General features: G+C 31.1%; 1 protein-coding gene across 1 annotated transcript; it reads left to right on the top strand.

The window, feature by feature from the left end:
* The first annotated feature begins 6512 nt into the window (after nucleotides 1–6512).
* Nucleotides 6513–13246, top strand: LOC115722645 (protein SIEVE ELEMENT OCCLUSION B). Its single transcript, XM_030651904.2, has 7 exons — nucleotides 6513–6907; nucleotides 7012–7110; nucleotides 7224–7669; nucleotides 8235–8329; nucleotides 8608–8744; nucleotides 11429–11932; nucleotides 12329–13246. Exons 1-7 carry the CDS (start codon nucleotides 6521–6523, stop codon nucleotides 12959–12961), a joined length of 2301 nt encoding a protein of 766 aa, XP_030507764.2. The 5' UTR covers nucleotides 6513–6520; the 3' UTR covers nucleotides 12962–13246.
* Nucleotides 13247–15576: the final 2330 nt, after the last annotated feature.

A 15576-nucleotide genomic window follows, 5' to 3' on the forward strand; every position in this document is an offset into this window, starting at 1 on the left:
TATGTTATTAAGCTGATTCGAAATGAATAAGCTAAGAGAAATTAGGATAATTTTGTTTTAAATAAGAATCCAACGATGCTCCGATTAGCGAGAGTCAAAGTAATCTTATTTATATAATCTTCTTGTTTCATATTGTAAAATACTAGTCTAAGGTGTCATCAATTGATGAACAGCTAGATGTTGTATATACAATATTTATCTTTCGAGATCTAACACTATTATGTTAGTCTAATGGTGAAAATCCATTAGGGATTTATCTCATTAGAAAAACAATCCAAGTTAGACCAACAATGAAGATTCGAAATTAAACTACAATTTAATAACAGAAATTAACATGGTTCAATACAAATTCATACACAATTCAGAAATTATGAAGCACATAGCAAGTAGGAATGACAAGTGAAAACACTAAAACATACAATCCTAAATAATTTCCAAGGTTTTCAACAAACTGATATCAGTGCCCCGTTTAGGCGAGAGTCATAGCTACCATCCATTGAATAGAGTTGTCAGCTCATCTAAAATGATCAACATTCTAGCAACCTTTTATTCGATCAAGATTGGAATCCGCGTTGTCCCGTTTAGGCGAGAGTCAAGGCTATTCTATCTTATGAGCTTCCACTATTGTTTCATATTCTTGCAAGTCTTATACGGTCGCCACCATTAGGGTGATCAAAACTATATAAAAAACTTACAAGATTACTTATCTTTCGAGATTAAACGGTGATAACTTGCTAATGAACGTTCATCCATTAGGGAGGATTACTCACTAAAACAATAGCTAAGTAAAACCAACAATGGAGATCGAATATCCTAATAATAAAGCTCATTATTTAATGAAGGTTGTATTTTCTTCTAACAATTATTTTAATCAATTTATTTTAAATATATATTTATTTAATCAAAATTTTCAATTTAGAATGAAAAATTCCAAATATAAATTTTAATTTAATATTAATAAATTATACTTACATGGATATGAAAATAACGTGAATTATTTCCATCTTAGTCATAATTTCCATAAATATTTAGAAAATTATTCAATTGAAGTTCTTTCAAAATTAATTTAAATTAATTTACAACTCAAATTTAATTTTCTATAAATATATATTGCATTTCAAAAAATGAAGTGTATAAGAATACAACTTTCGAAAATGCTTTAAAATAAAATAAAAATAAATCCAGGAAAATTACTCTAATTTCATGTTGGCCCAACAAAAAAATATAATTTTCCTATTTAATTAAATATATAGGAAAAATTTCAAATATTTAAGTATCATGATTAAAAATCAACTTAAATATTAATTTTCTATTTAATTAAATACACTAGAAAAATACTTCAAGCAAAACAGATAATATCTATCTAGACTTTCATAGATTAATTCAATTTCTAATTATAATATATTTTAGTTCATCTATTTTAATTAATCATTAAATGAAAAAAAAAATCATTGATTTAAGTTGGTCCAAAATTAAAATAATTTTCAACTTAATCTATTTTTTCAAATAAAATTCGAAATTTCTGCATCAAAGTGATGCAATTTCGAAATTTTGGGAAATGATTAATAAAATAAAATAAAATATATTTTGAAATTTATTCAGCTTTAAGTTATTCTGAAATAAGATTCCAAACTTAAGACAATTTTCAACTTTAATTAAATAACACAAAAATAACAATATTTAAGTATCATGATGAAAATCAACTTAGATATGGAATTTTCAATTTAATTAAATGTATTAAATTCAAGAAATAAATAATTAAGTGTAGAGGAAACTTAATTATTAATTCTAGTTTAATACTAAGAAAATATACTAAACTTAGATTGTACCAAAATTAATTATGAAACAATTAATTTTACAATCAATGATATTTTCCTATTTAATATTAGAAATAATAACTAGTACTGGAAATAACTATCTAGAATATATCATTAACTAAGTGTTTTTCTAAAATTAACTTTAAAATATTAAAAATGAAAAATAAATTTCATATATTTTAAAAGTTAATTATGTTGCTAATTCAATTTTAATTAGGTTAGACTAATATAATTAACCTAATACAATTATTTAAATAAGGCAAATGGGCCTTCACAATTGGGGTAGTTCATGTGAGGGGGAGCTGGGTTCAGTATGTCGTACCCACTTCTATTGGCTCCCAACTCTCACACAAGGCCCAAAGAGAGGAATTTAACCTTTAAATAAACAATTGTTATTCATTGAATAAGCCCAAATCTAATTGGACCTAAATAAATTTACTTATGTCAAAATTTATTTTAGCAACCTAGTCCATTTACTTAGTAAAAACTTGAATGGGCTTCCTATATGCATCTAAGCCCAAAAGCAAACATATAGGCTCACACAGGTCAAATGATATGGATGAGTCCTATCATGTTACTAGATTTACACAGATGAAAGAAGTACAAAATTTACCTATTACAAATTATTTATAAGATCTATCTTCAATTGGACTATGATTAAAATCAGATCATTGGATATGTCAACAAGTTAATCATAGCAATTTAGATCAAATAAATAATAGGTTTGTTAAAAAAAAGTTTTGCAATATAAATAAACAAACATTGTCCATGTAACAGATGTGAAATAAGATATTAATATAATTAAATTATTATTCTTAAACTAACCAAATAGAGGAAACTAATTTTAAAATATCTAGGTTTATTGGAATTAAATATCAAGTAAGATCAATGATTTAAAAGGAAAAAATCTTCAATATCACTTTCAGATCTTATAATTCAATAAAATGAAAGTAATAAAATAAACCAATTTTAAAATAGATTTGGTTAGATAATTATTATTTTAGGAATAAAATAATAAATGAATAATAATTACCATAATTATATGTCAAAATATCTCAAATTAAGCAATATTCAAATCTCTACAAAATATCTATGTTATTTAAATATTTAAGATATGATTTATAAATTTCCAATAAGAAAAAAAAGATATATATAGAAAAAATATTATTTTTATACTTATAATTTATAAATAACAAATATTTAACAAAATAACAAATTTTTAAATTTGAAAAACATTATGGTAAATATATCTATAAAAATATCTATGTTAATTTCAAATTTATTAATTATTTAATTTGTCATATAAGATAATTTTAATATAATATTTTAAATAAAAAGACAAAGTTATCTTTTAATTTAAAATATCTTAAATATCAAAATATCTAATCTTATAATTAAATAATAAATAAATATTAAAGAAGTTAACAAATTTTTAAATCTGACCATAATAGGAAATATTTAAAATTGGAAACATTCTAATTTAGAAATATTTAAAAATGGAAAAATGAATTTTGGGAAACAATCCATGAAAAAATTGGATTTTTGGGGAAAAACCCACAAAATTCGTAATTTGTAGGGGCTGTCAGGATAGGCTGCATGCAGCAGCCATGATTTCTAATCTTCCAAAATTCATATATTTCTCAATTTTTATCAGAATCGAGTTCCATAAAAAACAAAATTGCTTAATTTTCCACAAGGAATCCAAATAAAATATTTTAAAAAATCGAAAAAATATTTTTCATGGAAAAAGGTACTGTACAACATATACATTCATCAACTAACACATAAACCACATGAAACCATCCAAATCAACACAAAAACATATAAATCATCGTTTTAATTCAAATTACATGAAAGTAAATCATTACCATGGCTCTGGTGCCAGTTGTTGGAATTTATTTTACTAGGACTAGATTTACAACCAAGTATGTTGGATTAACAACCTAATATGAATTCTAAAACAATGAAAATAAACACATATAAAGTTAGAAAACCTTACAGTGGGTGCAGCAGAATAATATGACTCCTTCCATTCAGATCTCTAGTCCTTGATTTTTTTCTGTAGCAGAGCATAATCAAGATCTGAATCTGGATCTTCTTTTCTCCTTCTTTGATGCAGAATTTCCATAGTCTTACATACTATGATTGAGGTACCACTTGATGTGTGTGGGCACTACTCATCTCACAAGGATTTCGAAATTTCCTCTCTCTTTTCTCTCTTGAATTCGTTTGATCTGAAGCATGAAGAGAAGAGAACAAGGACTGCTATACATAGGGAAAAGGGAGAGCACAACTTTCCAAATAAGCAGTTTCCTCTTTTACTGTGTAATTGATTAACTGCCTTATTTAGTGTGATTGACAATTAAAATTGAAAATAATAATTGGGAAACACACAAAGAGGTGGCCGGCCATATAGGGTGAAATGGGCCTCACTTGGATTTTGCAGTTTCCTCAATTTTATTTCTATTTCTCCAAAATTGCCATTTTTCTAATTCTAACCATTTAAATGCCAAAACTAATTATTTAATAACTAAAATAGATTATTAAATAATATTGTCATTTAAAATAATTATTAATTAGACATACAAAGTCTCTCAATTAATAATTAAACCTAGAAACCCTTTTATTTACAATTTCATCCTTAAACTGTGAGAATTCACAAATTAGACATAGTCTAACTTTTAGAATTTTAATTGATTAATTAAAATCAATTAACTGAGTCTTACAAGCAGTACGTCTCAACTACTATGGGGACCATGGGTCTATATAACCGAGCTTCCAATAAGTCGAACCGAATTTACCAAGTAAATTCCTTAACTTATTAATTCCTCATTGAATCCACACTTAGAACTTGGAATTACACTCTCAGTCATATAGAACGCTCTATATGTTCCATGATAAAGACACGTCACTAGTTATCCATTGTTATAACCCTAATGTGATCAATGATCCTCTATATAGATGATTTACACTGTAAAGGGATTAAATTATCGTAACACCCTACAATGTATTTTATCCTTAAAACACTTAACCCTGTATAAATGATATTTCAGCTAAGTGAAATGAGATCTCTACCATTTATTTTCATTTGGTTAAGCTCGAAGGAAATCATCCTTTACTTTCTATTCGCCAGATAGAAGCTATAGATTCTATATTTATGTTAGCGTTCCCACTCAATTACACTACCGTGTTCCCAAAATGTACGTATCACCCTGACCCAAAAGTAGGCTTAACTAACAAATCAAAGAACACGGATAACACTCTTAAGATTGAACCTAACCATATCAGGATTAAGATCATTTGATCTAGGATCAACATGTGATATTGAATTGAATAGATATTACGGTAAGTTTTAATATATCTAATCAAAGTTCAATATCGGTCCCTTCCGATGTATACTCCATACATCCGATACTGGTAAACTTTGCCAATGTCCTGGAAAGGACATAACACTTTTCCAAGGTGTAAGAATACCTATCGTTGATTATACCATGTCAGTCTAAATCTAGTGTTCTGACAAATCAGGGAATAAACTTTTGAACATATAATTAAGATTATATTCCACTGTGCTGACAACACTATAATCTTTAACAAACTCATATGTTCTAGACTTAAAAAGAATTTATACATTATATACATATAATCATGAAATAAATCATGTGAACCATGTAACATAAAATGTTATTTCTGATCTTTATTAATTAGTAAATCTGATTATAAGAAATGAGTTTTATTTAGGGCATAAAACCCAACAACCCTGACCTGGCCTCAAACCCGGCCCCAGACCCCGACCCTAGACCTGAACTCTAACCTTGGCCTCGGCCTTGGACTCGACCGCGTTCTCGGACTCGGACCCCGGAGCTAGACTGGACCTGACCCTGGACTCACCGTGAACCCAGACCGGTCTCGGACCCGGACTCCAAACCTAAACCCGACTTAAATAAAATAAGAAAATGAAAATGAAAATGAAATTTACAGATTACACTATTTATGTTTTCTGCTTTTAAAATTAAAAAACTAAAGTTGTTATAAAATACATATTTGTTTTTCAAAAATAAAATTTTAAAAACAAAATTTTGTTTGTGATTAAAAAATTTAAAAATTAATAAAATTATTATCAAATGCCACTACGGCTTGGCTAGCTAGCTTCTCATGAAATCTTATTTAAACAGTGAAAGAATTGTGTAATAACTTCTGTTCTCTTTTTGTCAGAAAAAAAAAATACATCTTGTTTACTCTTGAAGAAGTTTTACAATATTATCGGTAACTTACACGGAGACATGCGCATTTGAGCTTTTTTTCTTTCTTTCTTGCTTTTTTTTTTTAAAAAAAATATAAAATAAATGATATTTCTTTATGTAAAGTAAAGTAGTTCGGTACTAGGCAATGTTAAAGATAAAGAGAAATTTTATAAATGTAATGTATAACTTATGATTAGGTGCATACTATGAGAAAAAGCTGAAAATTAAGAAAATATTGGCCATTATATCAGATAAATTCCAAAGCAGTTTATGGAAGATTCGTTTGTTGACCAATAGATGATATATATGTATAAAAAACTCGTCAATTTGAGTCAAAAGTGATGACAAGATGGATCCCACGGTAATCATTTGATCTGTTTCCATGGCATTTTTCATGTGAATGGGTTTACATGAATATTTAAATAATAGTTACAAGATCTTCAAACACAAGCTAGCAAGCTCATGTTGGGTATAAATAGAGTTTGGCAGCAATTCCTTAAATTGCCCATTAACATAAACACCAAACATTTGAGAAACTTAAATAAATATATATATAAATTATATAGTACTCTAGGTTGTTTTTCTAGCCACAAGATGTCTACTATGGACAAAAGTTATATGGAGTCCAACTATTTTAAGGAGATCAATAGTAGTTTCAAGGCAGGAGGTAGAAGTAACACTGCTTTTGAGGCACAGATCAACCCTTTCGAGTTGTCCGAAGAGCAAATAAGAAAGAAAATTTATGAGACTCATGCTTGTTCTGACGATTCTTTTGATGCTGATTCTCTATTCATTATCGTTGCAAACATTCTTAAGCGATCATGTCAAATTGTTGACGATGTTATTCAGGTATATATATTTATATATATATATATTCATTCAGACTATATATATTGCATGCTAATATGGTTATTAAATACTTTGTGATTGAATGGCAATGATCCATCGATCAGGAAGACATAAAAGTTGGTCTGGACAATATAGTGGAGATCAATAACCCCAAAGCAGGTTTCAATGTACCTATGTGTATCCTTAAGAAGATTGGCTGCGAGGTAATAATTAATTATTGTTACTATAGTTCATTAAGTAGTATACCACATTTCCATAAATATATTAATTGTGTAGAATGTTTGAAAGAAATTTTTATGTTTGATGATGATTGCAGCTACTGAGTTGTAAGGCCCCAGTTGCAGAGATGGCACATGAGACAACACTGGCAATATTTGAGAAGCTACGATACTATTCATGGGAAGCAAAAGCTGTGTTGACTCTTGCAGCATTTGCTAAAGAATTTGGGGATTTATTGCATCTTGTTCAGCTTGATCAAACCAATAATCACGATCAACTCACAAAATCGTTGGCACTGCTCAAAGGTTCTTGTATTCTTCCAAACACTCCAGAGTTTCGCCACAAACGGAAGATTGTAGTTGGTGAGCTTAATAATCTGATCAAGGCCACTCTCAAAGTGATGGAAACCATCTTTGAGTTGCAGAAGCTTTCTGTTTATGGTCCACATAGTATTGCTGAGTTGCCAATTGCTTTGAATTCTTATTGGGTTGTCATCACCGTTATTGCATGCGCTAATAAAGTTACTATTCTCACTAGTGAACAGTAAGTTCTCTTATATATTTCTACGTACGTGACATTCGTATTGCTCAACAAACTTTTACAAAGAACAACTTAGTTGAGTATATGAATTTATTAATTTGCTTTGGTTTATTACACTGATAGAATTAGCAATACTTTTTTCAATAATTATTATTTTTCGGTTTTTATGTATGGATTATCGTTGTTTGTGATTAATTAATGATGATTTTTTCGCAATATTATATATACGTAGGATAATAATTAACAATAATACAAATTTTCAGATGGGATCGACAAGACTACATCCCAATCTAAGTCTGTATCTATATATATATGTATGACTCAATTGATCACTAATTACTTCTTTAAGCAGGAAAGATTTACGTATATGAATAATTATACATAAAGTTACAATATTTAAATATCGATCCCGTATATTATATTTAATTTGAGTTTTACTAAAGCAAAAGATTTGTGCTACATATAGCCTGCTTTTTACTTATAGAAACAAATATGTAGTTCTTCATCTTTAACAAATTAAGTACGTAGAACTGGTTTGTACTACACATTGTAATTGTTTCTGTTTCAGTGACAGTCCACACGATTTATCTCCCTATGATACAAAAATTCACAACATCCTCAGTATACTCTCAGCACAACTGGCCCAATTTAGACTAATGAAAGGTTTGCTTAATTTGCTTCAGTATTATAATATATAATTAGACAATGGTTAATTTGTCTCCTTTTTGTAAAGAGAAAAATGTATGTTGTAGACTGTAGTTTAGCTAGTTTTATGTATTTTTCATATTCTTTATTTTTGGTTCGATATAATTTGATTTCCAGTAATTATAGAGAAGTGTATGGGATACATTTGGTGCAATTGTATATTGTACTGTACTGACTTAATTAACATTATTGCATTTGTTGGAAAGTAATTTGTTAAATCGATCTTAATTGTGCAGAGGAGGAATATCATTATTATAAGCTCTTGAAACTCTCGAAAACTTCTGACGAGGTCATGGAGTTTCTTAAACTTCTCTTTTTCTCTCAAGACTCTCATCATTTCCACCTAATTGATGGCTCTAACAATTATCAATCGGTTTGTTCTCAACTTTCATAATTGTTTTTTTTTTTTTGGTTGTTTTGGGGGTCTATGATTTTCTTTTTGTCAATAATTTGAGATGCCTTCAGATTGAGCTTTTTGGATATACTTTTATACCAGCTATGAAAAAATGGGAAATCCTATTGGCTTAACTATTTAGTAAGTTGTTAAAAAAAACTATTTAATATAATAAGTTGAATGAGTTTTTAAGTGCAGCCATATGGCCTATGGGAACTAGCTAGCTAGTATGATGATAAAGCCTTATTTTCTTTTTCCTTTTTCTTTCTAATTATATATGTTTTAAAATTTTCAAACTTTTGCTTCCACTAAAATCCATGCTTTTAGATTGTTATTACAAACAGGATTGCTATTAGGTATTAGTGGTGGCTTAGCACTTTCTCGACATGTCGCGTTGCGATTAGCTAGCAATATTTCCTAAAAGCTATTATATTAAATTATTTGGGACCCGATACTTAGTTGGACCAATAGTGATATTGACACATTGAAGGGTGCTAGGCACCACTGGTGTCCTTTAGTATTTCTCTATGACAAAGAGTATTGATATTAAGCACCAGTGGTGCTTAACACCTTCTCGACATGTTGCGTTGCGATTAGCGTTAATTATTATTGAGAAATACGGAGCAAGTAATTAATAGTATATAATTATTAGTGTAATGTAGTTAATAAGGAGTAATATATACTAATAAGTAATATATAAAGTTGTTAATCACTAATCACTTAAGAAGAAAAAAATCTACTATCTCAAATTCTTTATTCCCACTGTCACTACAATAAATTTTACTTTTAGTCACAATAAAATTTGTTGTTAAAAGTAAAAAAATTGTGACTAATTATAAATTATTATTCCTATGTTGTGACTAAAAACTCCGTGGCTAAATATATTAGTCACTAAAATTACAATTTTTTGTGACTAAACTTATTTTTTGTTACTATACTTGTTGTGACTAAAACTAAATTAGGGACAACTTTTAATTAAAAATTATATTTTAGTCACAAGTAACATTTTGTTGTGACTAAAAGTCACATTTAGTCAAAAAAAAATTATGTTGTGACTAAAAAGTTGTCACTAAAAGTAGCAGTTTTTTGTAGTGCGTGTCTCACTATTGATTTTAAGAAACCTAATCTAAGTAGACAATAGATCGTTAAGTATTTTTTATTTTGGTATTTAATGTTCTAATTTTAACTGAATAAAATCATTCCCATAAATCATCACCTGTTAGTTTCGGAAATTAGCAAAGTAAAATTTTAAGGTTAGACTTCGAAGAAAACTTTCATTGGAAAAAGACATCGAGGTGTCTAGGTGTCAAAGACCTCAGGATCCGAACGAGGAAACACTTCTCCCTGGAGTTGCCAGACTTTTTGTTCGGGTTTCTCGCCCATCTCATCTACCTTCCCGCCCAGGCTTCTCACCCATCTCCTCCACCTTTTCACGCGGGCCATGGTCCCCAAGCAACTCACCCGTCTCCTCCAGCTTCTCCCTCAAGCTTCTCACCCGTCTCCTCTACCTTTTCGCGCTAGTCGTGGTCGCCAAGCAACTTGCCCGGGATACCACCATTTTGCCCGAGCCATAATCCCTAGGCAATTCTCCCAACCTTCTATCATGTACCATGGTCCCTGAGCAACTTGCTCGATACGCAACCTTCTCGCTCAAACCCGGGTCCCCAAACAACGTCGCCTGGGGTTCACTTTCTTGGCCGCGCCTTTGTCTCCATACATCTCGTCTGGGCCTTAACCTCAAAGCACCTAACATAGGACTCAACCTCCAAAGCATCTCACCCATGCATCAATTTCTAAGCATCTCCTCGCTGAAGGAGGAGTTCCCAACCGAGACCTCCTCGCCTAGGTCCTCTTGGCCCATGATTGCTTCCTACATTTGACACTTGGAACATATTTATTTCTATGTATGGCAAAGGATACCAATTGAGATGAGATCAAGAGGACAAGGAAAGCACACGGTCAAAGTACTTGTGTAAGGGTACAACCATGTTACCTAAGATGATATGGGAGGAGGTACTGGTAGTACAAGGAGATATATATGACCAATATAGGTAGTGGAGGCACCACTATGGCATAGCTTGACATCCCGACCACTAGCGTCCTGCAACCAGTACTCTGCTAACTGCAGCTGGTAGACGTACTTTGTACTACTTGTCTCCTTAGGACTACAGTTGTATGTGAGGTGATTGGAGCCTATAAATACCCCAAACCCAAGTGTTGAGAGAGGATGAATATTATTCTAAATCCTACTATATTCATGCAATAGAATACTCATCTTTCAACATTAAGGCTCTAGGCTCTGCAACTTTCTTTATGTTTCTCAAGCTTTACTTCTATTTTTATTTATACTCTTTAATTTTTGATTTCTAGTCTTAATCTAGTTGACGAGTACTTATGTAACTATTACCCATGTTAAATATTGTACCTAAATTATGACTGTTAGTGGAAATATGTGACTTTTGTTATTTTATAATTCTACGCTCTTATTATAACCATTATCATATTTTTGAAGGATAAATTTGATAATTATTTGATAGAAGTCTCATATTTCATGAAATGCTTAAAGTTGAGAGGGAGAATATTTAACAATTTATTAATTGAAGGGGGAAGATATATATTGTATAATTAATTCTCATATTTTTGTAATTTTTGTATACTTACAGGTCGAAATCAACGTATTGAAAAAGAAGAAAGCACTGCTAGTGATTTTTCGACCAGATATGTTGGAGTCAGATATTAACATCTTGAGAAGAATTTACTGTGAGAAGATAAAGAAATATAATACTGAAAAAGAGTACGCGATAGTTTGGGTGCCAATTATAGATGAAACCTTTTCATATGAGCACAGGACTATCAAGTACGAATATGAGAGCTGGCTTAGGTCAAAGGAGATCCAGTGGTACAGTGTAAGTAAACTAGTTTCTCACAAGGCTGGACTGAGATTCTTAAGAGAGGAGTGGAACTTCGAAACCAATCCAGTGGCTGTGGTTTTAAACGTGGCTCGTGGGATTGTCGAGAATAAAAATGCCATGCACACCATTCGTTTATGGGGGCTGGACGCCTTCCCTTTTGACCATGAGACCGAGCGAAGAATATTCAGTGAAATGAATTGGCTCTATACTTTCTTCGCAGATTTTCCTCACCAGTACGGAAAGTTGACAAACTGGGTAATAATAATAAAAAAATTATATGTTATTTTTACTATAAACGCCCTATAGTATGTTTTACTATGTATGTGAAAATCATGATGAGAATATTTTAACAATCGAGACAGGTTTTATAAACAAAAAAAAAATATTAAATACTTCTACTTAAAAAAAAGTCGTTAAGTCGATCTTTAATTTTATTTGTTTAAATATTTTTAAATATTAGTTGCTATTGTTACAAGATAAATAAATAAAAATTTAGTTGGTTTTTTTAAAAAAAAAAACTCAAACGCTTGGGAGAAAAAGAAAAAAAAAATAGAAAGAAAATTATTAAATGATAAAAACTTTGGAGATGTTTATGTTAAAACTCTTTGATTTTAATAACTAGCTGATACATATAGTACTAATTGTTTACAGGTAAAAAAGGAGAAATATGTTATCTTCCATGGTGGTATGGACAAGGAGTGGACAGAGGAGATTGATGAGAAAATAAGCTTCATGAGTAAGGATTTGAATATCAAGATCAAAAGGTTTAACATTGAAGAAAGAGTTGAGGTCAAAAACAAGTTTTGGGGTGGCATAGACAGCCTTATGCTCACAAAGTTCCACAAGGAAGAGTACTACTTTGCCAAACAACAAGTGAAAAGACTTTCTTCTTATAAACACACACAAGGATGGTTTGCACTTAACAAAGGGCCTACCACGGTGGTTGTTGGTTCCCGAGCGACTTTCTCAAAGGCAGTGGCTGAGTTTCACATGTGGAAAGTGAGTGTTCGCCAGAGGACCTTCGAAGTTGCTTTCAAAGAGTACCATGAGAAACTTTGTAAGTCTCTCAACTCTACTCATGAGCTATCGAGTATTGCATGTTGTAGTTCGATGAGGGCCACTACTATCCAAAAAAGTTTCGGCAACTGCTGCACGATTGAGAGTGTCCTAACCGCGACTGGTGAGTATCCGGAGAAGATAAGTTGCCCGGTGTGTGACCAGGTCATGGAAATTACTGTCACATACAAGTGTAATCATACGTCTAAAGATGATTTCCATTGCTAATAAATGGATATGTATTCTCCATTGGATCCAGCTTGTTCGCACTACGTAGTACGGTGTATTTTCTCTTATGATCTAATAAACACATACATTTATATGCATGATGTGCTTTGAATGTATGTATGTTAAGTTTCTTAATTAATTTATGAGTGTGTTGTGTATTTTAGCCTTGAAAAAATAAATTGTTTTAGGTTTTAAAGTTATGAATGGTTTCTAATACTTAATTTATGTAATTTCCTAATGTATTCCTTGATTGCTTTATATATATTTTGAAAAAATGACCATAAATATATTGTTTATCTAATTATCAAAACTTTATCATAAAATTGTCGATATTTGCAACACAACTCCTCAACTCCTCTTCTTTGTTTTTTCTTTTTACACTTAAAACCTTAATTTAAAAATATTATTGCCCTTAAGAATACTTTTATTTGTTGTAGTCTCTATAATTATTTTGTTGTAGTTGAGGCCTTTCAATGTCACGAAACTTGCTAAGTGCAAACTTTGGTATATATCTTGTGTTGACATGTTTTAAGTTTTCAAGTTTTTTTTAAGAAAAAAAGTTTATACGCAATATATATGTTAATTTGGTACTATACTATTTTCTGATCTAGATTTTATTATTTATTACTTATGTGTACCCACCTTCTCTCTCTCTCTCTCTCTCTCTCTCTCTCTCTCTCTCTCTGTAACGCCCTAATCTATAAGGACGCCACGTGTGTGATTTTATAAACTAGTTTAATACTAATAGAATAATTAATTATTAAAAACCGTGATAATATTAAAAACTTGACTAAAATAAAACACTAAAAATGGACATTATAACGGCATAAAAAGTGTGTTCCGGGAATCCCTGTTGTAAAAAGTTTTGCTAAAGAAATATGTACGACAACCATTTAAACATAAAATCAAAATACACAGCAGATACAACCAGTCTAAAACAACTCCTGGCAACTCGGCACGCAGGCCGGCGAGGTCAATATGTACATTGCTGGAGAAGACTGCCACCTCATGGTTGATCTAGCTTTTCTTTGCCTTTACCTGCACCACATAGCACCCGTGAGTCACAAGGACTCAGCAAGAAAAGTAATAATAACAATCATATAGCTTATTATTCGAATATTGTCATTTATACACAATAAAAATCAAACCATCACACTTTGTTCATAAGATGAAATCCAAATCACTACTGGCATCTGCCACGAATAAACATTAGTATACAGATATTTGGTAATACAAAACCATTATACCAATAATGGAATTCATATTCATTTAATCATATAAATAATATATATGTTACCTCATAAAGCAACCCTCTTCATGACATCATGTTGCCTAATTAGGCAAGTCGATGCTTTAATCTGATGATCTTGTATTGTATCGCCTAATCGGGCAAGCCCATGCCATAGCACGGCACCCATATGTCGCATAACTGCATCACCTAATCAGGTGAGCCTATGCCCAAAAACCTGCACCCATATATCATACAATTGCATCACCTAATCAGGTGAGCCCGTGCCACAATCTGGCACCAATATATCGCATCGTCTAACTAGACGAGCTCGTACCCTACGCCCGGTACTTATCATGTCACCGACGCCTGTACTTACGCCCGCACGTTGCCAGGAAAATCGCATCACCTAATCAGGTGAGCCCGTACCTACACTCGGTACTCATCATATATCACTAACGCCCGTACTTACGCCCAGTACGTTACCAGGAAAATTGCATCACCTAATCAGGTGAGCCAACATATCACATGCATAATATTATCACATTATCAATACTCAACCAATCAATCTTTTCAATATATAACAATATTAACTATATCTCAATATTAATCAATTCATAACAATACTAATTGTATTACATACAATGTACTATGCGATACAATATACTTTTCAATATATAACAATATTAACTATATCTCAATATTGATCAATTCATAACAATACTAACGGTATTACATACAACGTACTATGCAGTACAATATACTTTTCTATATATAACAATATTAACTATATCTCAATATTGATCAATTCATAACAATACTAACGGTATTACATACAACGTACTATGCAGTACAATATACTTTTCTTACCTTTAATCCAGGTTCATACATTTCAATCAATCCAAGTGGAGAACTATCCTCGATGATCCCGGCCCTATGTCACAACAACGATAAACTAATAAGTGTTTATCCTAAAACACTGCTTATATTCACATAAGACAATCTAGGGTTTTCTACCAAACCCCGCGGTATAAATACACTAAAATAAAACTTATATTTCAGCTCTAAAACATACACCATATTGTAGAGCTCGTCTCAAGCTTCGAAACGGTATATAGAATATCCAAAACGGACACCCGAGTCAAAAGTTATGACAAAAATACGATTTCTGATCTCTTAGGAATTTCTATAAACTGTGAAATACGAAAATTTCAATTTTCGCACTCACCGAAACACTACCAAAACTTATCCAAATCACTCCAAACTTCACAGGGTGCATGTATGCCATAAATACTACCATCCTTACGTAACAGAAATAAAAATCGACCCCTTAAATGAAAAACGCCATTAACGTTCGGACTAAGCTTTAAAAAGTTCCAAACTCGAT

This window comes from Cannabis sativa, chromosome 9 (assembly GCF_029168945.1).
Source record: "Cannabis sativa cultivar Pink pepper isolate KNU-18-1 chromosome 9, ASM2916894v1, whole genome shotgun sequence".
Classification (NCBI taxonomy): domain Eukaryota; kingdom Viridiplantae; phylum Streptophyta; class Magnoliopsida; order Rosales; family Cannabaceae; genus Cannabis; species Cannabis sativa.

Coding starts and splice junctions, on each gene's coding strand:
- LOC115722645 (XM_030651904.2), top strand. CDS start 6,521: ATGTTGGGTATAAATAGAGTTTGGCAGCAATTCCTTAAATTGCCCATT. Junction 6,908..7,011: donor TTGTTGACGATGTTATTCAG/GTATATATATTT, acceptor TCCATCGATCAG/GAAGACATAAAAGTTGGTCT. Junction 7,670..8,234: donor ACTATTCTCACTAGTGAACA/GTAAGTTCTCTT, acceptor TTTCTGTTTCAG/TGACAGTCCACACGATTTAT.